The sequence below is a fragment of the Tachyglossus aculeatus genome, chromosome 20 (assembly GCF_015852505.1).
Source record: "Tachyglossus aculeatus isolate mTacAcu1 chromosome 20, mTacAcu1.pri, whole genome shotgun sequence".
In the NCBI taxonomy this organism is placed as follows: Eukaryota; Metazoa; Chordata; class Mammalia; order Monotremata; family Tachyglossidae; genus Tachyglossus; species Tachyglossus aculeatus.
The window spans coordinates 8,305,593-8,333,497 of NC_052085.1; the positions used below are offsets into that span (position 1 = coordinate 8,305,593).

At 42.9% G+C, this 27,905-nt stretch overlaps 2 protein-coding genes across 6 annotated transcripts in view; both read left to right on the forward strand.

The window, feature by feature from the left end:
• Positions 1-1,405: 1,405 nt before the first annotated feature.
• On the forward strand, positions 1,406-16,371 carry NEK3 (NIMA related kinase 3). 2 transcript variants are annotated; one of them, XM_038761719.1, is made up of 17 exons: positions 1,412-1,459; positions 3,315-3,407; positions 4,176-4,359; positions 6,559-6,652; positions 6,748-6,845; positions 7,424-7,507; positions 8,542-8,609; positions 8,701-8,787; positions 9,309-9,363; positions 10,227-10,427; positions 10,597-10,669; positions 11,030-11,079; positions 12,301-12,403; positions 13,339-13,482; positions 14,284-14,418; positions 15,188-15,314; positions 16,117-16,371. In XM_038761719.1, exons 2-17 carry the CDS (start codon positions 3,343-3,345, stop codon positions 16,202-16,204), a joined length of 1,656 nt encoding a protein of 551 aa, XP_038617647.1. In that variant the 5' UTR covers positions 1,412-1,459; positions 3,315-3,342; the 3' UTR covers positions 16,205-16,371. The 2 variants fall into 2 exon arrangements, with proteins under 2 accessions (XP_038617648.1, XP_038617647.1); XM_038761720.1 differs by lacking the exon at positions 3,315-3,407 and having other exon boundaries at positions 1,406-1,459.
• Positions 16,372-16,461: 90 nt separating this feature from the next.
• The window catches only part of NEK5 (NIMA related kinase 5), a 29,451-nt gene continuing 18,007 nt past the window's right edge, over positions 16,462-27,905 (forward strand). For 3 of the 4 annotated variants that reach the window (XM_038761715.1, XM_038761718.1, XM_038761717.1), the window contains exons 1-8: positions 19,644-19,783; positions 21,155-21,297; positions 22,524-22,620; positions 23,663-23,760; positions 24,801-24,884; positions 25,004-25,074; positions 26,470-26,556; positions 27,159-27,213. In XM_038761715.1, coding sequence (XP_038617643.1) covers positions 21,181-21,297; positions 22,524-22,620; positions 23,663-23,760; positions 24,801-24,884; positions 25,004-25,074; positions 26,470-26,556; positions 27,159-27,213 — 609 coding nt within the window. In that variant the 5' untranslated portion in view covers positions 19,644-19,783; positions 21,155-21,180. Of the gene's footprint in view, positions 17,174-19,643; positions 19,784-21,154; positions 21,298-22,523; positions 22,621-23,662; positions 23,761-24,800; positions 24,885-25,003; positions 25,075-26,469; positions 26,557-27,158; positions 27,214-27,905 lie in introns of those variants that run through there. The other variant, XM_038761716.1, reaches the window with a different exon arrangement.

Genomic DNA, 27,905 nt, shown 5'->3' on the forward strand with positions numbered 1-27,905 from the left:
AAGGGATTTGGAAAATTTTGAAAACGTGTATTCCTTTTTAAGCCCCATGTAAGAATGAGCTTTTCTGATAGCTTCATTAGGCAAGGCGCTTAACATCTCTGAGCCTGTTATCTGTAAAATGGGGATTAAAACTCTGAGCCTCACGTGGGATAACCTGACCACCTTGTAAACTTCCCAGAGCTTAGAACAGTGCATTGCACATAGTAAGTGCTTAACAAATGCTATCATTATTATTAATCTCCATTTTACAGAGGAGGTTACTGAGGCACAGAAGCGGTCATCAAATACCACTGACTGATTACGGGCAGGGAACGAGCCTACAAACTCTTGTATGAGTGAACTCTGTTATAGAGTACTCTCTCAAGCGTTTAGTCATTCATTCATTCAATCGTATTTATTGAGTGCTTACTGTGTGCAGAGCACTGTACTAAGCGCTTGGGAAGTACAAGTTGGCAACACAGAGACAGTCCCTACCAAACAGCGGGCTCACAGTCTAGAAGGGGGAGACAGACAACAAAACATATTAACAAAATAAAATAGAGTAATAATCAATCAATTGAATTTATTGAGTGCTTACTGTGTGCAGAGCACTGTACTAAGTGCTAGGGAAGTACAAGTTGGCAACATATAGAGACAGTCCCTACCCAACAGTGGGCTCACAGTCTAAAAGGGGGAGACAGAGAACAAAACCAAACATACTAACAAAATAATATAAATAGAATAGATATGTACAAGTAAAATAAATAGAGAAATATGTACAAACATATACACATAGATACAGGTGCTGTGGGGAAGGGAAGGAGGTAAGATGGGGGGATGGAGAGGGGGAAGAGGGGGAGAGGAAGGAAGGGGCTCAGTCTGGGAAGGCCTCCTGGAGGAGGTGAGCTCTCAGTAATAAATACATACAAACATATATACATATATACAGGTGCTGTGGGGAGGGGAAGGATGGAGTGGGGGAGAGGAAGGAGGGGGCTCAGTCTGGGAAGGCCTCTTTGGACTTGCCCAAGGTCACACCCAGTTGACAAGTGTGCTCTGCACACAGTAGGTGCTCAATAAATACGAATGAATGAAGCGGCGGAGGTGGGATTAGAACCCAGGCCCTGTGCCTCCCAAGGCCGGGCTGTTGGCAGGGAGCCCTGGCTAAGGCTGCGAAGGACTGGGGTAGCTGCAATCCTCGCGCCCTCCCGCGAGGCGGCGCAGTTCTGGCGGGGGCCGCGAACCATAGAGACGATGGGGCAGGGCTCGCGCTCGCTGGCTTCCGGTCTCGGAGGGAGGGGGCGGGCTCCATCTAGCCACGCCCACTTCTCGCGAGGTCGCGCCCGTATCCATGGAGACCACTGCCTTCCTGTAGGCACGCCCCTTCCTGCCGAGGCCCCGCCCCTGTATCCATGGAAACGGCGGGCGGGCGGGAGTCTGCCCGCACTCCGGCCTGCTGCAGCGCCCCGCCTTGCACCAGGTACTTAAGAATAATAATAAATGATGGCATTTATTAAGAGCTTATTATATGCCAAGCACTGTTCTAAGCGCTGGGATGGGGGGGATACAAGGTGATCCTCTCCCCTTCGTCCCCCTCTCCATCCCCCTCATCTTACCTCCTCCCCTTCCCCACGGCACCTGTATATATGTTTGTACATATTTATTACTCTATGTATTTATTTTACTTGTACATATCTATTCTATTTATTTTATTTTGTTAGTATGTTTGGTTTTGTTCTCTGTCTCCCCCTTTTAGACTGTGAGCCCACTGTTGGGTAGGGACTGTCTCTATATGTTGCCAATTTGTACTTCCCAAGCGCTTAGTACAGTGCTCTGCACATAGTAAGCGCTCAATAAATACGATTGATGATGATGATGATGGTGACTGTCACTATATGTTGCCAACTTGTACTTCCCAAGCGCTTAGTACAGTGCTCTGCACACAGTAAGCGCTCAATAAATACGATTGATTGATCAGGTTGTCCCAAGGAGGGCTCACAGTCTTAATCCCCATTTTCCAGATGAGGTAACTGAGGCCCAGAGAAGTGAAGTGACTTGCCTGAAGTCACACAGCTGACAGTTGGTGGAGTCGGGATTTGAACCCGTGACCTCTGACTCCAAAGCCCGGGCTCTTTACACTGAGCCATGCAGCTTTCATTCATTCATTCATTGTCCTATTTATTGAGCGCTTACTGTGTGCAGAGCACTGTACCAAGCGCTTGGGAAGTCCAAGTTGGCAACATCTAGAGACGGTCCCTACCCAACAGTGGGCTCACAGTCTAGAAGGGGGAGACAGAGAACAAAACAAAACGTATTAACAAAATAAAATAAATAGAATAAATATGCACAAATTAAATAAATAATAAATAAATAGAATAATAAACACATACAATCATATATACATACATACAGGTGCTTTGGGGAGGGGAAGGAGGTAAGGCGGGGGGGATGGAGAGGGGAAGGAGGGGGCTCAGTCTGGGAAGGCCTCTCAGGGGGGTCGCGAGGGAACTGAAGCCCAGAGAAGTGAAGTGGCTTGCCCAAGGGCACCCAGCAGAAAAGGGGCGGAGGCGGGATTAGAACCCATGACCTTCTGAACCCAGGCCCGGGCTCTAGCCGCCACTACAACCTGCTGCTTTCATACCAGTCCCTCTACACTGTAAGCTTGGTGTGGGCAAGTAACGGTTCTGCCAACTCTGTTGTATTGCACTCTCCCAAGCGCTTACTACAGCGCTTCTGATTATTAATCGTAATGAGCACTTCCTGTGTACAAAGCACTGCACTAAGCGCTTAGAGAGGGCAGCATGGCCTAATGGATAGAGCACACAGGCCTAGGAGTCAGAAGGATTTGGGTTCTAATGTCAACTCCGCCACTTTTTTTTTAATGACATTTATTAAGCGCTTACTATGTGCAAAGCACTGTTCTAAGCGCTGAAGCAGTGTCCTAAGCGCTGTCTGCCGTGTGACCCTGGGCAAGTCACTTCGTTTCTCTGGGCCTCAGTTACCCCATCTGGAAAATTTCATCAATCGTATTTATTGAGCGCTTACTGTGTGCAGAGCACTGTACTAGGCGCTTGGGAAGTACAAGTTGGCAACATATAGAGACGGTCCCTACCCAACAGTGGGCTCACAGTCTAAAAAATGGGGATCGAGACTGTGAACCCCACGTGGGCCAGGGACTGTGTCTAACCCGACTTGCCTGTATCCACCCCAGTGCTTAATACGGTGCCAGGCACATAGTAAGCGCTTAATAAATATCATAATAATCATCCGGGTTTTGGCGGGAGGGGTACCGCAAATTAGCTTCCATCTAACTCCCCTTTCTTTCGGCCTTGTAGACATTCCCCTTACCCCGGCAACTTCTAAATGTCACCCACCTTTACTGGACTTGGTGTTGAAGCTTCACAGCATCTGCTTCTCACCCTGTTTGGGTGAGCGGATTTGCATTTTTAATCTTTATTTGCCGGCTAATTAAAATGAAAACCCGGAGAAATCAAAGCTTCCCAATCCAGCCGCTTTGTTGACTGTCCCCGTGCACTTTGGAGTGAAGGGATCTTTAGATAATGAAATGGCTTTTTCTATAGATTGGGTGGGGCATCCCGTGGTCTTGGATTAAATTGTTTTTACACCTTTTTACTGCTGCTTAAAAAAATCAATATTTTTGAATACCTAACTTGCTGTGCTTCCTGTTGTGATCAGTAAATGAATGTCTACGGTTGAAAAAAAATATGGATTCCCCTGCCTTAGTTTCCCAGGGTTGGTTTAGTGAAATATGAAATTCTTCTGGAAGGTGCATGAAGGGAATGAAACCTGGTCCTAAAATGTTGGGTGAATAGGTATGGCATAGTGGGGTTCTTTTTCAAGAAACTCACCTCAGGTTTTGTCTAATAATAGGTCAATTCTTAGAGCAGCCCAGAAAGAGGAGGAAAACATTATTGGACATTTTCAGGCTCAGAAAAATTCTGGAATCACAATCTTCTATTAATTTATGCTCCAGATTTTTTTTTATAATGATGTGCTGCAACAAATGCCCATATAGTTTAGCGTGTCCCAAGTTGAAAATATTCTTGATGATGACTTAACTAAGAAAGCATTAAAGAAAATTAGTTGGAATGTGGAATTGTATAGCAACTGTCTTTCCAGAGAGCTCCAAACACTGTTATCCTGTGCAATACCCACATTTAACTTTTGTGATGCAGTGGTGCAAAACTGGACATTTTTCCCATGGAATGTAAAGGACCAAACCTGAAGAACTGCCATTCCACCATGGAAGACTTTGCCATCCTCAAAGTGATTGGTGAGGGCTCCTTTGGTAGGGCTCTTTTAGTTCGGCAAGAAAGCAGCAACCAGACATATGCCATGAAGGAAATAAGACTTCCCAAGGTAATTCTGAAAGCTTTTCCTCCTAAAATGTAAGCAACTGATTAATCACAATGAGCTCGATATTTTTCCTCCTACAGGGAAAGCCAGGTAAGTTAAATTGCTTGGGATTGTGTTGAACAAAAGCATCATAAATTAGAGCCTGATGATTTGTGTTTGTTTATGGCACCTTAACCCCCTGCATTCCCACAGGACTGAATGTACCTGCTTGTCATAATAATCGAAGGCTCAAGCTCAGTGTGTTACCTGGTTTGGAAGTAAGGAACAATCAGGTTTTATGGCAAAATAAATACAGTAAATATAACAGGAGCATTAGACTCATGGACACAATTGATTAGCCTAACCTGGAGAAACTGAAATTTTATTAAGTTCAGCGTTCTCTTTTTTAACTCCATCACGGAGGACAGTAGCGGAGCATTAGATGGTAATGCCAGTTATGATGAATACACAAGCGAGCTAATTATCTGAACTAATTGGGACTACAGTGCATTAGGATAATTAACTTAAGATTCGGCTGTCTTGGAAAGGCCCACGGCCGTTTGAGCATTTTAGTTCCATTAGTCTAACAGATTTTTTTTCCCCATTGATACAAACTAACCCTGATTCAGGTCATTGGAGTTTGGACAGTTTATCTTTTACTGTAAAAAGAATTAATAATGTCTGTCCTTGGGCTCGTGGTGAAGAGTGGGTTGTGTAAATGTGCAGAAAAAAGTCCTCACGCTTACACAGCAGGGGAGGAGGCTGGCTCAGGCTATATTTACTCTCGGGTTCTGGGGTGGCATACCCAGCCTGAAAGAGAAAGAGGGCACACAGCCTTCTGACTTGGCTTGTGGAAGGAGTGATGGAGGTGGGGCCAGCGACAAAGGCTAAAGAATGTAGCCACACGACATGACCTCTGCCTGGCCCCTATGACAAGCCAAGGCCTGGATGTCTGGGGCAACTAGCTTATTCTCCCGGCACGGGATGGTCCATAGGTGGTCTCTAAGGGCCAGCTCTTCATTTTGAATTTAGGAGCAAACAAAGGGTGTGACCTCCAGAGGGGGAAAGGACAGAGATTCTGATAGAACAGGGATGCAGGGAGATAGAGGCGAGAGAGCTGAAACTGCAAAGATGATAGGGTCAGAGGATCATGTTTTGTCATGGGTTAAGTGGGAACCTCCACCTGTGATCCCCATCTGGCGCTGCCCGGGTGCTACCCGGACTCATCTGTGGATGGAAACATGAGCGCAACCTCTCCGGCCCCTGGGTAGGGATGAAGGAGGTCTGAAGTGGGGTGGAGGGCATGGAAAAAGCTTCTGGCTGGCCCTGGGAAAGGGCACCGAGCCCTGCAGTGGTCAGGAGAGGGCCCTGTCTCGGAGAAATCCCGGTGAGTCTTCCCTGACTGCGGCAGGAACCGGGAAAGACCCCCAAACCAGAAAGAGGGTGTCCAAGGAATGGAGTCACCATGAGGGGAACCATTCCTCGTTGTCCCCCACTGGGGCAGGATAAATGCTTCATCACTGCCCCCAAGAGCTGTAGAGATGAAGCTAATTGCTCTGCCCCCAACATCTCAGGTCTGGAGAGAACTCAGGGGTGTGGAATTTTTCTCTCTACCCCCTGAAGGGAGCCTATACTTGCCTCACCTGAAAGGAAAGGGAGACGCAAGATAAAAAAGTTCTAAAATTTCTGAATCTGAAGGCTTCCAAGGGCTTTGGTCAATTCAGCCAATTAAAGCACAGCTGTCGCCAAGGAAGAAAACTTCTAAAAGAAAAATGAGCAGTGAAGTCATATGATTTGATTTTTAAAACATTCTTTTATTAAGTATTTTAAATTTGAGGTTGATGTTTCAGAGCAGCAATTTATTTTTCGTTATGTTCTGAACTGAATTTGTGTCAGTACATAATCAAGTGCCCATTTGTCAATGGTCACTGCAATCCTAATGCAAATTTTATCTTCATTCTGTAAAGCACAGGCACAGTCTGGGAAAATCAACTTTGCGAATTGATTTGGTTATTATCTTTGCCTCTCTTTGTTTCGGTAGTTCAGGTTGTACCGGCAGCTGTCTCTAGTCAACTCAAAGAAAACAAAGGAGACATTTGGTTTTAAGGCCGTTGAATTCAGTGGTTCAAAATTTTCCAGTACCCAAAATATGATCTCTGTCGTTTGGTTGCTCCTTTTTTTAATTCACTTGCAGAACTATAGCTACTAAACATTTTCTTCCAGTCTCTCTCTGATATACAGAACTCTAGGAAAGAAGCAATTCTGTTGGCTAAGATGAAACACCCCAATATTGTTACCTTTAAAGAATCTTTTGAGGGTAAATAAGCCCATTTATTACTTACTAAAAAGTCTATCTGAATTTTGCTATTTACAGTTGTATCATAAATGTAATCACCTTTACTTCCATTTAAGCTGATGGGCACTTGTATATCGTGATGGAATATTGTGATGAAGGTGACTTAATGCAGAAGATCAAACAACAAAAAGGAAAGTTATTTCCTGAAGACACAGTAAGAAGACCAACTTTTTATTTTAACGGTATCTCTTAAGCGCTTCCTTTGTGTCGGACACTGTACTAAGCACTGAGGTAAATTCAAGATAATCCGTCCATGTCCCATGTGGGGCTCACAGTCTTAATCCCCATTTTATAGATGAGGTAATTGAGGCCCAGAGAAGATATGTGACTTGTTGAGCAGTGGTGGGGAGGAAGTAATTCTCTTCCTTTTTCCCAGCCCATTCTGCCCATCCAGCTATCCACGGCCAGTGCGATGCTGTTTCACATGGTCAAGCCTCCTGTACTCTGGGGATCACGTTCTTGAAGAACCACTCGCATTATATTACCTGCATTTTGACCTATATCATGTGACTGCCCACATCTGTGGCATCAGGTTCTATCCAGAGAGATGATGTCCACTGTGGGAAAAACTCATGCTAGTTCTTTAACAGTGTTAGGAACTCATATGTTGTGGAAGAAGTGAAGGGCTCGCAAATCCTTGAATGTGGTAAATACTTTTCCAGAATCATGGCTTTATTAATGTTACTTCCTTAAGAAAACGTGACATATGGGCTTTGTTTTTTCTCCTCCTAGATACTTCACTGGTTTGCACAAATGTGTTTGGGTGTGAATCATATTCATAACAAGCGTGTGTTGCACAGAGATATCAAATCTAAGGTGAGGGGAATACATTTACCACTTTTTAAAAGATTCTTGCCCTGTTTCATGTGGGATCAACCTGAGACTCATTCATTCATTCAGTCGTATTTATTGAGCGCTTACGGTGTGCAGAGCACTGTACTAAGCGCTTGGGAAGTACAAGTTTGCAATATATAGAGACGGTCCCTACCCAACAGCAGGCTCACAGTCTAGAAGGGGGAGACAGACAACAAAACAAAACATATAAACCAAATAAAATAAATAGAATAAATATGTACAAGTAAAATAAATAGAGTAATAAATATGTACAAACATATACATATATAAACTCATTTAAGTTTATAAGTTTTTGCAAAAAGCTGTGTTTATAGTAAACCAGAGTAATTTTATTTCAGAACAAAAGGCAATAAGGATGTCTAAAAGTCTTAATCTATGTGACTGATTATTTTTTAAAAAATTAAAATGATGTAGATGGCTTACCATTGTCATTTGCCATTGATTTTATTTTTTAAAGTAGGTGGAAAATAGACATAGGCTTGGGCCCAGATGGAGCTAATGTTTGCTCTTTGCCCCTTAACAGTTAAGATTGTAAAATCAGGTGTGCATCTGACGTCCATCTGGTTACCTGTCCTTTATTCTTCTTTGAATTTTAATACCCACTTTCTGCCTCCAAAAGAAAAAAATAAGGACAGCTGTGAAAATAATTATAACACTGATTAAGCACTTAGTATATCCTAAGTACTGATGTCATATTAGACACAGTCCCTGTCCCTCACGGGATTCACAATCTATCTTCTCTCCATTTTCAGATGAGGAAACAGAGGCCCATAGAGGTTCACTGACTTGCCTAAGCTCATAGAGCAGGCCAGTGCCAGAGCTAGGACTAGAACTCTTTCCATTAGGTCATGTCAGAAGGATCCCTGTTTCCACTGTTTTCCATCCATTTCCTCTGTTCATTTTCAGGCTGAGAAAAGTCTAGCATCTCTCATATTGAACACTAGAGTATTTGACCAAAGTAAAACTCTGAATTATTCTCCTTTTTTGTAATGCAGAATGTCTTCCTCACTCAAAAGGGAAAAGTGAAATTAGGAGATTTTGGATCTGCCCGGCTTCTCTCCAGGTAAGCAGCCCTCTTCTCTGGCAGACTCGATTCAAAACAAACCTCAGTCAATGCGCCTCGGTAACAGTCGTTTTATCACTGTTTTGGTTAGTCCTATGGCGTTTGCTTGTACCTACGTGGGAACGCCTTATTATGTGCCTCCGGAAGTATGGGAGAATATGCCCTACAACAATAAAAGGTATGTGCTGAACTCTTCTCTCCTCAAAGACGCTTATTAGCTTGGTATCTTGCAATAGTTGGATTGTGGGCCACCTTTAAGACATCATCTGTGTGGCAGTAGAAAGCACTGGTTTTGAAGCCCATAGAAGTGGCCCTCTGAGAGCACGGGGAATGGGTTTTCTGTATGAAAGGTACTTCAGCTGTGATGGGAGGGCTTCGATGGGGCTTAAATGTGGTGTTAGGATAAAAAGATTTGAGGTGGCAGGGAATGCACAGTACTTTGTAAGCACCCTGCAGAAACTTCAGAGAACCCTTGGCGATCTCCCCTTCGCTTATGTACTCATAAGGAAAGGAAGAACCATTAAGAGCTCTCGGAACTATTGTTTGAATTAACAAAGACAATTTTTTTTTAAATTAAATAAATGACCTCTGCCATTTATGTATTGGAAGACACATTTTGCATTTCATTTCTAACCTCAGTTAACGCAAAGTCACCACTTTTGGTAATTCATTCCTCATTCCATTTTTTTATACCTCCAGTGATATATGGTCCCTGGGATGCATTTTGTATGAGCTCTGTACCCTTAAACATCCAGTAAGTATTCCACTCGCCAAAGCAAACACTTGTTAATTGTATTTCCTGCTCCCCAGTCCTAAGGAATAACTAAATTGATGTGGGCTTTTTGACTCCTTAGAACAGACCAATCAGAACTTTGAAATAGGGTTTTCAAGATGTTTAAGCAGAAGGAACAAATTGGAAGTTCCAGGTTTAAAAATTACTTCACTGCCCAGCCACACAAGAGTTCTCATTTCACACTGTTCACCTCTTATCATAACGAGCTACTCATGAAGGTTAAGGAAGACTCCCATGCAGATTATCTCTGAATGGAGGGAACAGTATTCACTCAATCAGTGGTATATTGAGCACTTACCACGTGCAGAGCACTGTGCTAAGCACTTGGGAAAGTACAATGGACTAGGATGAAACAATCCCCACTGACAAGCTTATAATTCAACCTACCATTCCCTGAAAATCCTGTCAGTTATTCTGGGCCAACTTTACACCTCTATCAAAATGATAGGAGGGGAAGGGAATGTGGTAATACAAATTTATGTATCATCTCTCCCCATCCTTTTGACTCTTACAAAGAATCCCAAAATTTGTGTGAGAGAGGCTATTGTGAGAGGACAGTCTACTGGTCAGAAAATGGAGGTTGATTCCCATTCTCGCTTTTCCGGATTCCCATTCTCGCTTTTCTGCTGCTTAGAGCCGGGCAGAACAAAGGGTCGGCACCAGTTTTTGTTTGGGAATCCCCTTGAGAAAAAGGAAGAGCCAAGAGTGGATTGAATGACAAACCACTCTAAGGCATAGTGATCCATCTGTGCTTGTCTGTTCCCTGGGGGTGGGTTTTTTTTTCTCCTTCGTTCTGCTTTCAAATTTGTTTTTTTATCATTTAGTTTCAGGCCAATAGTTGGAAAACTCTCATCCTCAAGATATGCAAAGGATCCTACAGTCCTCTTCCAACTCATTACTCTTATGAGCTTCACTATTTAATAAAGCAGATGTTTAAGAGAAATCCCACATACCGCCCTTCAGTCACCTCAATTCTCTCCAGAGGCTCTTTAACAAAGCTTATCCAGAAGTGTTTACCACCAGAGGTAGAGTATGAACCGATTTTTTTTGATATTTCATGAAATGATGTTGACATTTTTAGATTCTAGCTTTCCACGGAGTTTAGCGTACAGCAGAAAAGTGATGTCCTTCTGACTGACTGTTGGGTGGATTCATTTAGACTCCTTCTGAAGAAACTCTGTTCTTAATTTATAGATAATTGCCGAGTATGGTGAACAGGTGATAGAGGAAACCCGGAACCCTAAAGCCGATACGCCAAGAAAAAAGGGTGAAATTTCTCAAAAGCACGTTTTCATAAACAGTTCCTTAGCTTCACGGACTAGCATGAAATGCCCTGTTAGAGACACTCCAGTTTTGCAACTCCAGGAAAAAAATCAACTGGGAAAATTACACCTAGCTATAATCAGAATAGCTGTTTAACTCTCAAAAGCTCTGGCCTGACTATGCCCTCAGAACTTAAAAGAAAAAGAAAAATTAGTAACCGCAAAATTATTTTTGCTTCTCCCCTGCTAAATTGCAAACTCTTTGAGGGCATGGATCATATCTACAAACTGTATTTTACTCTTTCAAATGCACAGTAAGCTCTCAGTAAGTACTGTTGATTGTAAGTTTTTCTTCTTTTTTTAAGCCGGTCCTGTCCGAACAGGTGTGCTTCCTGGAAATGAAGCCAGCAGTATGGTGAGCTCTCCTTGAGAAAGGAATAAATCTTCCCTGTTTTCAAACCATGTAGAGAGAAATGGCAAATAAATGGCTATTTTCTCACAAAGAGTATTGGTGATGTTTGTGAACATCTCATGCTTGTTAGCTAGAAAAACTGGAACTGTTATTCAGCAGTGTCCTCAGTGTCTAGTTAGTGTGGTCAGTGCACTTGATGGTGAAACTGAAGGTCTGTTGTATATTGAATCACCGATACATGTAGTCTGTAAAAGCGGATAACTGTACATACAAGTTTTGGCTATGAATCAATGTGCTCTCATTTCATCTAGCCAGTTCCTGTTGATATTCACTAGTATTTATTGAGCACTTACCGGGCAAAGTACTGTCTTTGGCATGTGGTAGAGTACATTAAACAAAAACAATAATAATAACAATAATGGTATTTAAGTGCTTACTATGTGCCAAGCACTGTTCTAAGCACTGGGATAGATACAAGGTTATTAGGTTGTCCCATTTGGGGCTCACAGTCTTGATCCCCATTTTACAGATGAGGTGACTGAGGCACAGAGAAGTTAAGTGACTTGCCCAGAGTCACACAGCTGACAAGTGGCGGATCAGGGATTAGAACCCACGACCTCTATGTTTGTACATATTTATTACTCTGTTTATTTATTTTACTTGTACATATCTATTCTATTTATTTTATTTTGTTAGTATGTTTGGTTTTGTTCTCTGTCTCCCCCTTTTAGACTGTGAGCCCACTGTTGGGTAGGGACTGTCTCTATTTGTTGCCAATTTGTACTTCCCAAGCGCTTAGTACAGTGCTCTGCACATAGTAAGCGCTCAATAAATACGATTGTTGATGATGATGATGATGAAGTCCGTGCTTTTTCCACTAAGCCACGCTGCTTCTAGTTGATAGTATTTATTGAGCATCTACTGTATGCAGAGTACTGAACTAAGTGCCTGGGAGAGTACAATAGAGTAAGCAGACAGGATCCCTGCCCTCAAGGAGTTTACAATATAGTACATGAATAGCTATGTCCATGGAGAGCTTACAATATAATGGGAAAGGCAGGAAAGGATGCAAGCCTTCTATACAATGGGAGTGGGGGCAGACAGATTTAGGAAGGCGGCTTGTATTCCCAGTAATAGGTGATAGGTGTTATTGAATTTTCCATTTTAAACTTAATTTGAATTTCTTGTCCTCTGAATTTAATTTGGCTTTTTAATACTTTCAAGACAGGGGAAGAACAAGGAAGAAAGTGCAGCCGTACAGATTTAGAAAACATTAACAAGAATTTGACTGAAAATGCTCTGAAACGAATAACTGGTGCAGAAAAAGGTAAACAGTGGGGGTTTTTTCTGGTTCATTTTACAGCGACATCAGAAGACCAAATTGTGATGTGATTATTTTAGCTGGCAAAGCTAACTGAAACAGATGCTTTTTTAAAACAGTATTTGTTAAGTGCTTACTATGTTCCAGGCACCATTCTAAGCACTGAAATAGATACAAGGTAATCAGGTTGGATGCAAGTTGGAGCTCACAGTCTTAATCCCCGTTTTACATACGAGGTAACTGAGGCACAGAGAAGTGAAGTGATTTACCCAAGGTCACACTGCAGACTGGAGGCAGAGCTGGGACTGGAACCCAGGTCCTTCTGATTTCCAGGCCTGTGCTCTATCCACTAGGCCATGCTGCTTCTCCGTGCTTTTGAAGCTAGTGCTTATTACAGTGCTCTGCACACAGTAAACACTCAATAAATGCCATTGATTGAGTTGCAGATTGTGCCATCCCGGGGAGTTGGGGTGATAGTGATAGTTCTCATGGAATTGGGACAAGCAAGTGAAAACATCATTTCTGCACCCCTAGTTTTGGGGGCATTAGCAGCCCTTACTTGACTGGTGGTACTTATTGAGTTGAACTCTGTACTAAACCTGCCTGGGTTTCTGAAACACTGAAATATTTGTCCAAAAGATGCATAAAGCACATCACACACACACACACCCCCCCACCCCCCCCCCAATAACTGACAGCTGTATCTTAAACCAGTGAATTTAATGCTTGGTTTCAGCTCTATGCTTTCACTTTTTCTTATCTATTTTGCATTCTTTTGTTTTTGAATTTTCGTGAATATAGGAAGAACCACTGCTAGGGACAAAGGTTTGAGAACCCGAAAGAGAGAAACAAAAATAAGCAGGGTTCTTTTAATGATGGTAACAAATGACAAGAAAATATTAACAAATTCTTTCTTTCTCTGTCTCATTTTGTTTATTCAGAAAATAGGATAGGCCATCCGAAGAGAGAGAATTCATCCAGTCCTCACAGGCGACAGTGGGAGAAGGGAATTTCCAATACAGCAGTAAATGCCTTGGAAAATGCTTCCATTCTTTCCTCCAGTGTAGCTGGGGAGGAAGAAAGAGGTAGGGAAAGAGAAGATGGACTGTTAGTATACATTTAGTATGCCACAATTCTGCATGTCTTTGTGATCTGTTATTCATTTATTCAATCTGTGGTATTTATTGAGTACTTATTGTGTAGAGCACTGTATTAAGCGCTTGGGAAAGTACAACAGAGTTGATATATTTCCTGCTCATGACAAGCTTACAGCCTAGATTAGGAGACAGATATTAATATAAATAAATTATGGATCTGTGCATGTGTTGTGGGGCTGAGCGAGGAGTGAACACTCCGTTCCCAAAGGATACAGTTCCAAGCGGACACAGTAAGCGCTCAATAAATACCATTAATCCCCACCCCACATCCACTTCAGCATTCACAGCCCACCACGTACACAAGCGCTTAACAAATACCATCATTATTATTATATTACAAACTAATTATAGTTTGTATTTTCCATAGGGTTTATTTGAAGTTGTTTTCATTGACGTGCGCGTCCACTTATCCAATTGTACATTCTCTTGTCTCCCCGCGACGTTACAAACTCAACGAATCCTTCCCCTTTACCCTTCTGTAAATTCTCTCAGCGCCTCATACAGAGATGCGCAAGTAATAATAATAATGATGATGATGGCATTTATTAAGCACTTACTATGTGCAAAGCACTGTTCAAAGTAGGCATTTAGTGACCGCTCTTGATGGGATTGATGAGGAAGCATGCTTTGAACGTTTTGCCTGTGTTCCAGCATAAGTAGAGCGAGGTAGATTTCTTGCAGGCGTCTCATCGTCATATTTTGGCACTAATCATTTGACGTCCTATCTAGGTGGCTCTGTAATAAAGTACAGTGAGAATAATGCACGGAAGCAGTGGCTGAAAGAATCTCCAGAAACCTTGCTGAACGTTCTCAAGAATGCCGATCTTAGCTTGGCATTTCAAACCTATACAATATACAAATCAGGTAAATGATGGCTTTTCCTGTTTTATGAAAAACACAGCCCACAGCACTTGTGTACATAGCTGTGTTTTAAAAATTCATTTCAATGTCTGTCATTCCCTCTAGACTATAAGATTTCTGTGGGCAGGGAAAAATTCTGTTATATTGTACTCTCCCAAGCGTTTAGTCCGGGGCTCTGCACACAATAAGCACTCAGTAAATATGACTGAATAAGAGCTTGGCTGTAGCATATTTTTTCAGTTTTCCAGCAGGGCATCTTAAAGGGTATTCTTGGGTATTATGTAGGCTGATGTTAGACAGGACTTGAGCCCAGTGCTTAGACAAGAGTGGATCCGGTCCTGAATCAATCAATTGTATTTATTGAGCGCTTACTGTGTGCAGAGCACTGTACTTAAGCGCTTGGGAAGTACAAGTTGGCAGCATATAGAGACAGTCCCTACCGACGGTGACCTCCCTCTTCTTCCTTCCCACCCCACCAATTCTGTCCCTGAACCAGACAGATGCTTGCGTCAGCCAACTATCCCAAGAGAAATAGCCATCCCTGGTACCTTGGGCTGTAAAATCTTCTAAAACTTGGGGTGCCCGTGAGGGACTCCACTGGCAATATCACTGTCATTTTTAGAATTGTTTTCTAATTGGAATAATCTTAGGAAAGTGCAAAATGATGTTAGTGGTGAGTGGGGTACTATAATGGAAATGTGCTCAAGTGTGCTAGGGAAGAAAAATATTCCTTAATAACCACATTGATATTGTGTCTTTTCACATCTCAAAGACTCTGAAGCCTTCTTGAGAGGACCCCTTTCTGAAGGCGCTGAAGCCTCCGACTGTGTAGATGGAGATCATGAGGAAGTTGCCTTAGATCCCGAGAGACTTGAACCTAGATTGGATGAAGAGGACACGTATGTTCAAGCACAAAAAAACTTTGTCCTTTACTGTGTGTATGTGTGTCTGAATGTAGGCATTATTCCACGATTTCAATTTCTTGTTTAAAAGGGGAAATTTTATATCATTTTCATGCATTTTTTTGTTCTCACCAGTTTAAAATTGTAGTTTCTGTGTGGCTTTCCATTGTTAATTGGGGGCTTTTCCTGACTTTTCACCTTTAGAATCACAATATAAAAAAAATTCTAGAATTTAGGAATAGAAATTGTGAAATTAATAAAGTAAGTAAGGGGGAAGGAGCATGGCTTAGTGGAAAGATGACAGAAGTAAGAGTCATGAGACCTGGGGCTTTAATCCTGGCTCCAGAACTTGCCTGCTGTGTGACCTTGGGCAAGTCACTTAACTTCTCTGAGCCTCAGTTTCCTCATCTGTAAAGTGGGGATTAAATACCCGTCCTCTCTCCTTTTAACTGTGAGCCCTATATCTGCACGTGTCTGTTGGGCTGGTTGAGAGAAAAGACAAGATGTTTCACGGTGCATCCCTAAACACGAGATGGATGTCAAAGAGGACACCCATTACACTGTTCCTCCCAGAATCATGATTTCAGGCCACTACGGGAGATGGAATATGGGTTGGATGAATTATTGATCTCACCCATCATGGCATTTCTTAGCTATTTATGTTCTCAGTGTTCTGTAAGTGCTTTACTTGTAGTGCTTGACTTTCTGTTGTCTCTGAAGTATAAAGGGAACGTATACTGTCTGATGATTGTGCAGCGCTGGCTTAGAAGTGCCATTAATTGAATTTCTCATGTCATAGGGACTTTGAAGAAGAAGATGATGATCCAGATTGGGTGTCAGAACTCAAGAGGAGAGCCAACCTGCAGTCTGAAATAAATTACTCCTAATCGTATTAGGCAGAATTGTCAAGTTAAGTAATCAGGCCTGAGAAAATGATTAGTTCTCATTGTGTATGTTCACTTTGTCAAACGGACAAGAGAGGAAAAGCTGTGAAGGTTACGGAGTCCCATCCAGATAAGTATTGCTTGAAAAATAAATCTAAAACCTCACTGGGCTTTGGGACTTGAATGTTGGTGCTTTATAATCTAGTAGCACAATTTAAATGATTATCTTTTTGGCCCGCAAAAGGAGTTGATATAACCACAGGGGATGAAACATCCCAGATTTCTTCCATTCTGAGTGAAAAGAATCACCCTAAAATATGTTTTAAAGGTTTTGAATATTTATTGCATATTTGTGTCTTTGCATAATTTAGGATGATTTAGATATTTCTAAATCACACTTTTGGGTTGTGCTTATTTCCCTGTAGGCTGTAAGCTTGTTGTAGGCAGGGATTGTGTCTACCAACTCTAGTATTGTAGTCTTCCAAGTGCTTAGTGCAGTGCTCTGCACACTGTAAGGACTTCATTGCTGTTGGTTGATTTGAATCTAAAACAGTAATATTCTGCTTGCTGGCCATTTCTTCATTAGTAGGTGAAGAAACTCTTTCAAAGTAGAGACAAAATGAACCCATCATTATGACCTTATTTCTCTTGGGCATTTGCAGGATAAGTGCTCAATAAATACAATTGAATGAATCCTTCAGAGAATTGCTAGAATATAACTCTGGACAAAGGAAACCACTTTATTGTTTTTCTTTAGCAGTTCACTGTTGAGAGTGCCTGAGAGGAGAATTGTTAGCAGAAGATGGGTCCCTTATGTCTCATGTGATTATTACCACACGCTTGCTTTGAGATTGGCCTTGGCGTTAGTTCCACCTAGCTTTCAGAAAACAGTCAAAAAGAAAAACGTCTTCATACTTGGCCGAGTTTCCATTACGTTCACAAAGTTCAGAAAGAAGCGTTGACTCTCCAAAGGTATTGGAAAACAGTTAAAATGTATAGTTTGTGTTTTTTGGATGGGAAGTTTGCTGTTGTATTCGAGATACTTGGACCCCCTGTCATCTAAACCTTATTTTTCGTTAATAGAATGCAGGGTATCCAGGGGTCATGGAGCAAGGCTGGTGGGAGTGAAGGATGCCAGGACCAAAAATTAGAGAGGGAAGAAGGTTAAGGTGATGCTAGCTGGGGCTAGTAAGAGAGAGTATCGTACTCTCTCAAGCGTTTAGTACAGTGCCTGACACAGTGAGCACACAGTAAATATGATTGATTGATAAGTACAGTGGGCCAAGTTGTGGATCGATCAGTGGTATAGATTCAGCACTTACTGTGTGTAGAGCACTATACTAAGCGCTTTGGAGAGTACAGCTCTCTTTTGGGATTTGGTAGATATGTTATTTGCCCACAACAAGCTTATAGTACTTTGATCACCTTGTAACCTCCCCAGCGCTTAGAACAATGCTTTACACATAACAAGCACTTAATAAATGCCATCATTATTATTTGGTTCAAAGCTATAGTACTTTGAACCAAGCAATAGGTTGAGTGGAGGCAGAGTGAGTCTGGTTTGGGATCTGGGAGTAGAATGGACAAAGGTCACAAGCAAGCCTGGGCCCCCTGGACAAGAACTTCCCTCTGTTTCCTTATCTGTAAAATGGAGACTGAGACTGTGAGCCCCATGTGGGACAGCCCCTCTCCAAACTGATTAGCTTGTATTTACCCCAGTGCTTAGAGAGTGCTCAACAAATACCATCATCATTATTTTTGTTATTATTATTAATAGTAAAAGGAAATTTTCCGTTGGTAATTGTACTCCTTGGTTGTGTGGAGCGGGTGACTTCAGGGAAGAATCAACCCGTTTATAAAGCGGCTTGGAGAGGGTTTGTCACAGGGTGATAAGGGGGCCCAAGGTGTAGGGTGCTTGCCTTGGCCATTCTCTGGGCCTCTGTTAAACTCCTCTGTAAAATGGGGCTTAAGACTGTGTCTCTCTTGTACTTTCATTTATTCAATCGTATTTATTGAGTGCTTACCGTGTGCAGAGCACTGTACTAAGTGCTCGGGAAGGACAGATCGGCAACATATAGAGACGGTCCCTACCCAACAACAGGCTCACAGTCTAGAAGGGGGAGACAGACAACGAAACAAGCACTTAGTACAGTGCTCTGGCACAAATAATAATAATGATGGCATTTATTAAGTGCTTGCTATGTGCAAAGCATTGTTCTAAGCACTGGAGAGGTTACAAGGTGATCATGTTGTCCCACGGGGGGCTCACAGTCTTCATCCCCATTTTACAGATGAGGTAACTGAGGCCCAGAGAAGTGAAGTGACTTGCCCGAAGTCACACAGCTGACACGCGCTCAATAAATACGATTGAATGAATGAACGAATGAGCCCCATGTGAGCCCCATGGACCGTGTCCAACCTGATTAGCTCGTGTCTACCCCAGGACTTAGTATGCTGCCTAGCAGCAAGAAGGCACCCTCACAAACTCCCATTAAAAACAAGTGAATCAAGCAAACACTCCTCACTCGCAGCTTCAAGACTCTCCATCACCTCGCCCCCTCCTACCTCACCTCTCTTCTGCCCTTCTCCAGCCTAGCCCACACCCTCCACTCCTCTGCTGCTAACCTCTTCATTGGGCCTGGATCTCGCCTGTCCCGCCATCGACCCCCGGACCAGATCCTCCCCCTGGCCTGAAATGCCCTCCCTCTGCCCATCCACCAAGCTAGCTCTCTTCCTCCCTTCAAAGCCCTACTGAGAGCTCACCTCCTCCAGGAGGCCTTCCCACACTGAGCCCCCTCCTTCCTCTCCCCCTCCCACTCCCCATCCCCTCCGCCCTACCTCCTTCCCCTCCCCACGACACTTGTGTATATGTTTGTACAGATTTATTACCCTATTTTACTTGTACATATTTACTATTCTATTTATTTTGTTAATGCTGTGCATAGAGCTTTAATTCTATTTGCTCTGACGATTTGGACACCTGTCTACATGTTTTGTTTTGTCATCTGTCTCCCCCTTCTAGACTGTGAGCCCGTTGTTGGGTAGGGACCGTCTGTAGATGTTGCCAACTTGTACTTCCCAAGCGCTTAGTCCAGTGTTCTGCACACAGTAAGCGCTCAATAAGTACGATTGATTGATTGATTGATTGATTGATTGATTGAATGAATGAATGAATGAATGAATGAATGCAAGTGAGGAGAGGCTGACCCGGAAGCAGAAAGTCCCGGCCGGGGCTGGCCGAGGCCCCGCCCTTGGGCCTGAGGCGCGGCGGACTACATTTCCCATGATCCTCTGGGCGGCCGGCCGGCTTCTTCCCGGAAGTCCGGCAGCGAAGGCCCGCCGTCCCCATAGCAACCGCGACGAGATACGGCCTAGGCGCCGGAAGCGCGTGCGCGCGCACCGCCTGCTATCTCCATGGCAACAGAAAGTCCCCATAGCGGGGCGAAAGCCCCAAGAGCGGGCCCCCGTTTCCATGGCGATCCCTTCTCCACGGCAACCAGGATGCCCTGAGTGGGCCGGGGGCTCGACATTGAACGGCTGGGCTGGATTGGGCCGCTAAGTGGCATTTCTTTTCTTCCAATGGTATTTGTTAAGCACTTACTATGTGCCAAGCACTGTTCTCATTGGTAGTAGGGTGGTCTCAGGTGGGGCGCACTGTCTTAATCCCCATTTTACAGACGAGGTAACTGAGGCCCAGAGAAGTTAAGTGACTTGCCCAAAGTCACACAGCTGACAAGTGGCGGAGCCGGGATTAGAACCCGGTATTTGTTAAGCACTGACTATGTGCCAAGCACTGTTCTCAGCTCTGGGGTAGATACAAGGTAGTCGAGTTGTCGCACGTGGGGGCTCGTAGTCTTAATCCCCATTTTACAGATGAGGGAACTGAGGCCCAGAGAAGTTTAGTGGCTTACCCAAGGTCACACAGGAGACAAGGGGCAGAGGGGGGATTAGAGCCCACGTCCTCTGACTCCCAAGCCCGGGCTCTTTCCACTAGGCCATGCGGCTTATCTGTAATATTCATTGTGGTATTTATTGAGCATATACCATGTGGTAAGCGCTTGGGAATGTACAGTGCAATAGAGTTGGTGGACACGATCCCTGCCTGACAGTCCTTTACAATATATTGGGGGAGACGTGAAAATAAATGACAGAGAGGGGAAGTGGCAGAGTTAAAGGAGGGAAGTTTTCTTGCTCCTCACAGTTCTGGCTGAGCCATCTCTAATCCAGCAACTACAACCTCCCCAGCAGTTGGGGTATCGTGGTACCCCAGAATTCTTGCACATGCTGCCTCCCTTTTTACATCTACAGAAATGGGGAGAAACGTGTGGTGGACCCAGCTAATGTAGATTGGGTGGTCATTTAAGGTTAAAGGCCATTTTGGAAGGAAATGAGCTCAACTGTTTGAGTCCCATGAAGGACAGGGCTTGGGTCTGGTTTGATTGTATTGGCTGTACCCCAGCACTTAGCACAGAACTTAACAAATAATATTATTATTACTAGCAATAATAATAATAAGGGCTTTTATCAAGCAGGTCCTTGGGAATGGGGAGATTTGAGGCGGAGTGCACTATACACAACAGTTACAGCCAGATTTAATGTTTCTCATGGTGATGATGATGGCATTTGTTAAGCGCTTACTATGTGCAAAGCACTGTTCTAAGCGCTGGGGGGGATACAAGGTGATCAGGTTGTCCCACGTGGGGCTCACAGTCTTAATCCCCATTTTACAGATGAGGGAACTGAGGCTCAGAGAAGTTAAGTGACTTGCCCAAGGTCACACAGCAGGCATGTGGCAGAGCCGGGATTTGAACCCATGACCTCTGACTCCAAAGCCCGTGCTCTTTCCACTGAGCCACGCTGCTTCTTGTGGTGACTGATTATCATTGCATGAATCTCTTAATTTTGTTAATGTGCCAAATAAAGTATAAACCATTCTCTATTTCCTAATTGTAGATATAGTAACCAGCAATAAGTAAATCATGGATAAATATGACATAGTTAAAATGATTGGCGAAGGAGCATTTGGAAAAGCATTCTTGGCAAAAGGAAAAGCAGATAACCAGCAGTGTGTTATCAAAGAAATCAATTTAACAAAGGTTAGTTTGAAATAAAAATGACTCCAATTTGTGCATTCTGGCATTGTGTGTTTGAATGGTATCAAAGGGGATAATTCTTTTTATTGTAACTATATTCCTGAGACCTGAATTGAGAAAAGCAAGCACCTGCTTTTTATATTTAAATGAATTAATTTAAAGCATAATTTCATGGAAATTTTTAACATCGTTTTCAGTAAAATCATTTTTATAATCATTTAGTCCAGCTCATACGTATTTTTCAGCATCGTACTACGGTACAAGACAATTTTTTTTATTTACAACTGCGGTTATATTTGTAAAGGTACTTGTTATTAATTTTTCTCCATTTTTAAATGTATTTCTCACACTTCCCTCTACCCCCATTACCAACAACCCAAACATACTATGTCTGATCTGCTTACCAGTACCTGCCCCAGTGTTTTAACCAGCACTTGGCACATAGTAAGTGCTTAATGAACACCACAATAATTATTATATTGGAATAGAACTCTCTTTCCCTGTCACCACATTTATATAGTACCACTTTTACCAAGCTACAGAAGGGATCGTGAAAAAGATAGTAAGAAATGATGGAGTAGAGGATAGTCCAAAACAGCTCTGTAAAGACAGTATTAAGGTAATCTTGTGTCCACAGTTTTCTCACAAATATTGGTCTGGGGCATCATTGATTCTCCTAAACACTAAACAGCAGTTGCTGCTTGTCCTCAGACCTGTTTCGTTTTTTTCCCCCCATGGTATTTGTTAAGCGTTTACTATGTGCCTGGGACTGTACCAAGTGCTGGGGTAGACAAAATAATGGGGTTGGGCACAGGTCCCTCTCCTACACGGGTTTCACAGTCTTAATCCCCATTTTACAAAAATGTAACAGGAGGCACGGAGAAGTTAAATGACTTGCCCAAGGGCACACAGGCAAATGGCAGAAGTGGAATTAAAACCCAGGAACCATGAATTCCAGGCCCATCCTGTTTCCAGTAGGCCATGCTGCTTCTCATAGTCCAGTGGTCCATCTGGACTGCTGTATTCAAATGTTCAAGAAGTCCTGAAGCTTGCACCTCATTTTCAGGAAATGTAAAGGACAAGCTGAAATAAGTAGTGTTAACGTTATAAAGGTTTTACCTTTAGCATGCATCTTGTATGGCTCTGACTTCTTGAAGTGATAGTTAAAACACAATGAAGTAATAAAATTTTACAGACAAAGGCCAGTGATTATATTACTTCCTTTTCAGATGCCAGTTCAAGAAAAAGAAGCTTCTCAGAAGGAAGTCATCCTTTTGGCCAAGATGAAGCATCCTAATATTGTAGCATTCTTTAGTTCTCTGCAAGGTTTGTTTTTATTTCCTATTTCCTTATTTTAAAATTGAAGTGTTGGTGAAGCCTTTCAGTTTACTCTGGAATAAACCAGGAATGTGGTAGCTCATATAGGCTACTCATCTCTGTGATACCAGGCAGTTGGCCAATACAAATGAAACTGCTGGATCTGAGTTTGGACTTCAGGAAAATGGTAAGAGGAAACAGATGAAACAAGTTCTTTATCCTGAAGCTCAAATTGCAGAAGTGGAGTGCATAGTGCAATTATTCAGCTGATTATTGGCTTGTATTTTGAAAATTCATGAATAGGACTCAGAGTTCTGTTTGTTTCATGGTTTTTGTTAAGTGCTTAGTATGTGCCAGGCACTGTGGTAAATACAGTCTAATCAGGGGGTACACAGTCCCTATTCCACATGGGGTTCACAGTGTTAGTCCCCGTTTTATAGATGAGGTAACAGAGGTACAGAGAAGTAAAGTGACTTGCCCAAGACCACATGCCAGGCAAATGGAAGAGCTTGGTTTAGAACCCAGGTCCTTCTGATTGCCAGGCCCATTTTCTATCCATTAGGCTGTGCTGCTTCACTTTGTAAACAGACTGTAAACTTCTTGAGGGCAGTAATGGTGTCTGCTAACTCGATTGTGCTCTCTCAAGCTCTTAGCACAGTACCCTGAGCAGAGTAAGTGCTCAGTCAGTCAATGGTCAAGCGCTTAGTACAGTGCTCTGCACACAGTGAGCGCTCAATAAATATGATTGAATGAATGATTGGTAATTATTGAGTGTTTGCAGGCAGATCGAACAGTCCCCACCCCACAGGGGGTTCACAGATTAAGAGGGAAGGAGAACAGGTATGTTCAATCCTTATTTCACAGATGACAAAACTGAAGAGTGCAGAATTTAAAGTGACCAGCCCAAAGTCACCCAACAGGCAAGCGGCAGACCTGGGATTAGAACAAGTTTGGGTTGTTTTTCTTTCTTTCCAATACTTTACAAGCCGGATAGTAAGTCTGGATAAGTAACTGAAGCCGTTCTTTTTCCAAATCGTGTCTTTTCTTATAGAGAAGAACAAGCTGTATATTGTAATGGAATACTGTGATGGGGGTGACCTAATGAGAAGAATCAATAACCAAAGAGGAGTACTGTTTTCTGAAGAGCAGGTAAAAGGTCTCCAATTAATACTGCCACATGTGAGCTGGGAATATCCAGCTTTGGGAGAGAAAAGAGTGGAATAACTATTACATTGCCAGTGTCAGGGCTTATCTTTTTCATTATCAGTAGTTTAAAGAAACTCATATTAGAATGTCTTAGAATCAATTTCTTGAGTAGATTCAGGGAAATTGAGCTGGCAGTAAAGATATTAGAGTGAATCTCCCACTGAGAGTGAAGCTGTTCTATAAAAGAAAAGGATTTTTTACAGGTGCCTCTGTATGTTTGAAGATAGTCTTTGCACTTCTGTGAGAATCTAAAGGCTTTTTAAATCATGTACATGGGATACTAGTAAGTTCCCTTGGTTTTATTAATAATAAGAATAAGAATAATAATAATAAGTAGTGTTTATTAAGCGCATACAATGTGTGAAGTACTGTTCTAAGCGCTGAGGCCGGGGGTGATACAAGGTGGTCAGGTTATCCCATGTGGGGCTCACAGTCTTAATCCCCATTTTTCAGATGAGGGAACTGAGGCCCAGAGAAACTAAGTGACTTGCCCAAAGTCACACAGCTGACAAGTGGCGGAGCTGGGATTAGAACCCATGACCTCTGACTCCCAAGTCTGCACTCTTTCCACTGAGCCACGCTGTTTCTCAAAGATTTAGATCCAGGTGAGAACCACAGATTGAAGTAACCATTCTCATTTGGGAAACTGCCTTATATACTTCGAGTGCTTAGGCTTCCTAGGAAGAAAAATAATTCTCTTATGGGTCGAGTAAATGACAATCACGGTGACAGAAAATAAAGGATCCCAACTCCACCATCCTGTTTGCACTGAGTGCTGAATAATTCACATCCATTCACCCTATCTCTACCTCAGTTTCCCCATTTGAAAATGAGCATAATTATAGCTGAAGGTTAATGCCCGTCTGAAAATATATTATTTACTCCCGAACATATCTGATTTACTACTTGTTTTTGTGGGGTTTTTCCATTCTCATTCTGTGAAATGGCAATCGACTGACCTAATTTCTTTGTTTTCTCCATAGATTCTGGGTTGGTTCGTGCAGATCTCTCTAGGACTGAAACATATTCACGACAGGAAGATCTTACACAGAGACATAAAATCCCAGGTAGAAATAGCCCAGGGAGGTATCCCTCCTTTTATAAAAAATAATCTGCACACTCTTGTCCCCTAAATCTGAACTTTTCCCCCTAACAGAAATCCACATAATAGTTTCTTTATTCACAGAACATTTTTCTCAGCCATAATGGCATGGTGGCAAAACTTGGGGACTTCGGCATAGCAAGAGTACTGAACAAGTAAGCATCCTTTTATTTGCTCTTCCCACTGGTCTTCAGATTTTCAATCCCAAGTAAATGAAAAAGAATTGAAGGGTTTGTTAAGGCAAATCTATACTTTAAAAAAATAATAATTCCCAGGACAGGAAAATACCTAGAGGTCATTTATTTGTTGATCTCCCCATTTAGGACCGTAAGCTTGCTGTGGGCTGGGAATGTGTTTACCAACTCTGTTATATTGTATTTTCCGAAGGGCTTAGTATATTGCTCTGCACACAGTGAGCACTCAATAAATACCATTGATTGATGAATTGGTTGACCTAGGCCAAAGAGGTAGCTGATATCAGAAGCTGAGGTAAAGGGCTGAGTCTGGTGTATTGGAAAGGGATTGGTAATGGATATCTCTGTTTATTTTTGGAGGCCTGGGAAGGTGATCTTTATTGTACAGGAAGAGAGATTGAAATTAGAAGCACTTTTCTCCTTCACTGTTGTGTGTTACCCTTAGCTCACCCTGCATTTCAGCTCCCTCTGCTTGCAAATCTGACAGACCACAGCTCTCCACATCTTCGAAGCCCTTCTAAAATCATATCTCCTCCAAGAAGCCTTCCCTAGCCAACCTCTTATTTACCTACCGTATTCGCCCTCCCTTCTGCGTTGCCTGTGCACTTGGGTCTGTAACCAGTCAATGATATGTACTGAGTGCTTACCATGGTCAGAGTACTGTACTAAGCACTTGGGAGAATATAGTACAAAAGAGCAGACATATTCCCTGCCCACAAGAAGTTTTTGAGCACTTTAGTAATCTCCCCACACCACTTACAAATAAACCCTTGTTATATGCAACCATTTCCCCTACCTGTAATTTAATGTGCAGTTTCCCCCATTCGATTGTAAGCCCCTGAAGGGCAGGAACCATGTCTACCAATTCTAACGTAGTGTATGCTCCCAAGCACTGTAGTACGGTGCTGTGCACACAGGAAGGGCTCATTAAATCCCCCTCTCCATCCCCCCCATCTTACCTCCTTCCCTTCCCCACAGCACCTGTATATATGTGTATATGTTTGTACATATTTATTACTCTATTTATTTATTTTATTTGTACATATCTATTCTATTTATTTTATTTTGTTAGTATGTTTGGTTTTGTTCTCTGTCTCCCCCTTTTAGACTGTGAGCCCACTGTTGGGTAGGGACTGTCTCTATATGTTGCCAATTTGTACTTCCCAAGCGCTTAGTACAGTGCTGTGCACATAGTAAGCGCTCAATAAATACGATTGATGATGATGATTAAATACGATTGATTGATTAAATACCATTGATTGACTCAATTTCACACCCAGTGCTTAAACACTTTCTTACCCCTGTGAGATTCAGCGTCCCTCTCTTCCATGTTATCTTGCTCACCTGTTTGTTCAGCACCATGGAGCTCGCTCGGACTTGTGTGGGAACGCCATACTATCTGTCTCCAGAGATCTGTCAGAATAAACCCTACAACAATAAAACGTGAGTCTTGGCGGACCGGTATTCGTGGGCAGCCCTCGGAATCAGAAGTCGGGAGACATGGGCACTGACCTCTGCCCAGTCACTGCTTAAGTTTTTTACTCTGTGTCTCAGTTTCTCCATTTCTAATGCGACAATATCTGCCCTTCGCTATCTCACAGTGACGTTGGGAGAATATATGAGAGTGCATAGAGTTCTTTTGGAGGGAAAAAACCTCATGCAAATAGAGAATTCAATTACTGCAGGATGGGTAGTTTTTTAAGGATAGAAAATTGTGGCCTTCGTGATGAAGATCTGAAACTCAATTTCTGCAGTTAAATGGGTGCAGATTCCCGGATTGCTGTGTGACTGTGGGCAAGTCATTTCTCCATGCATCAGTTTCCTCATCTGGAAAATGGGGATTCAGTATCTGTTCTCTGCCCTTACTAGGCTGTGAGCGCCAGGTGGGACAGGGATTGGGTCCAACCTGATTATCTTGTATCATTCCCAGTGTTGGGCATTTAGTATGTGCTTAGCAAACACCATAATTATTATTATCTAACTCTATGGACATCGTAGAAATGTTTATTCTGTTTTCTCGGTTCTTAAGCTGTTGTCTCCCACAGGGATATTTGGTCTCTTGGCTGTGTCTTGTATGAGCTGTGCACATTAAGGCATCCTGTAAGTATTGGCAATCAGAATGAATATAGACTATTGAAGGCCTGTAAAAAAATAACTTCTCTGAAGGCAGAGTTGGGTTTTGGTTTGAGGGATGCCTGAAACAGAAGTACATTTCAGTATTTTAATAGTCGTCACATTTCTCTCCGCGTCTGGGTGTAGAGGAAGCTTGTCTTTTTAACTGTGTTTGTGTCTGTGCCGTGCGCTGTACTAAGCGGTGGTTGGACGCAGTCCATGTCCCACATGGGGCTCACGGTTTGAATCCCCATTTTACAGATGAGGTAACTGAGGCCCAGAGAAGCCAAGTGACGTACCCAAGATTACAAAGCAGACAAGTGGCGGATCTGGGTTTAGAACCCAGGTTCTTCTGGACTTCCAGGCTCGTGCTCCATCCACCAGGCCAAGCAGGTCCCCTAACTGCAGTCAAGGGGCCTGCGGATGCCTTGGGCATCTTGAGCATTTTTGCATGCAGGAAGGGAAACTCATTGGCTTCAGGCACAGGCCAGTGGGGACTAGCCCTGCGAAGCCTCCAGTTGGACCAGGGCACTTCAGTATGGATGTAGTTGTTTCTCTTCTTCTGCTAACTGCCCGGCCAGCTTGGGACTGCCAGTGGTGACCACTTGGGTCTGCCTGGAGGAGAGAATTCAGGGGATAAATGCCATAATTTTTTATCTTCCTTTCAAAAGGCAGAAGGA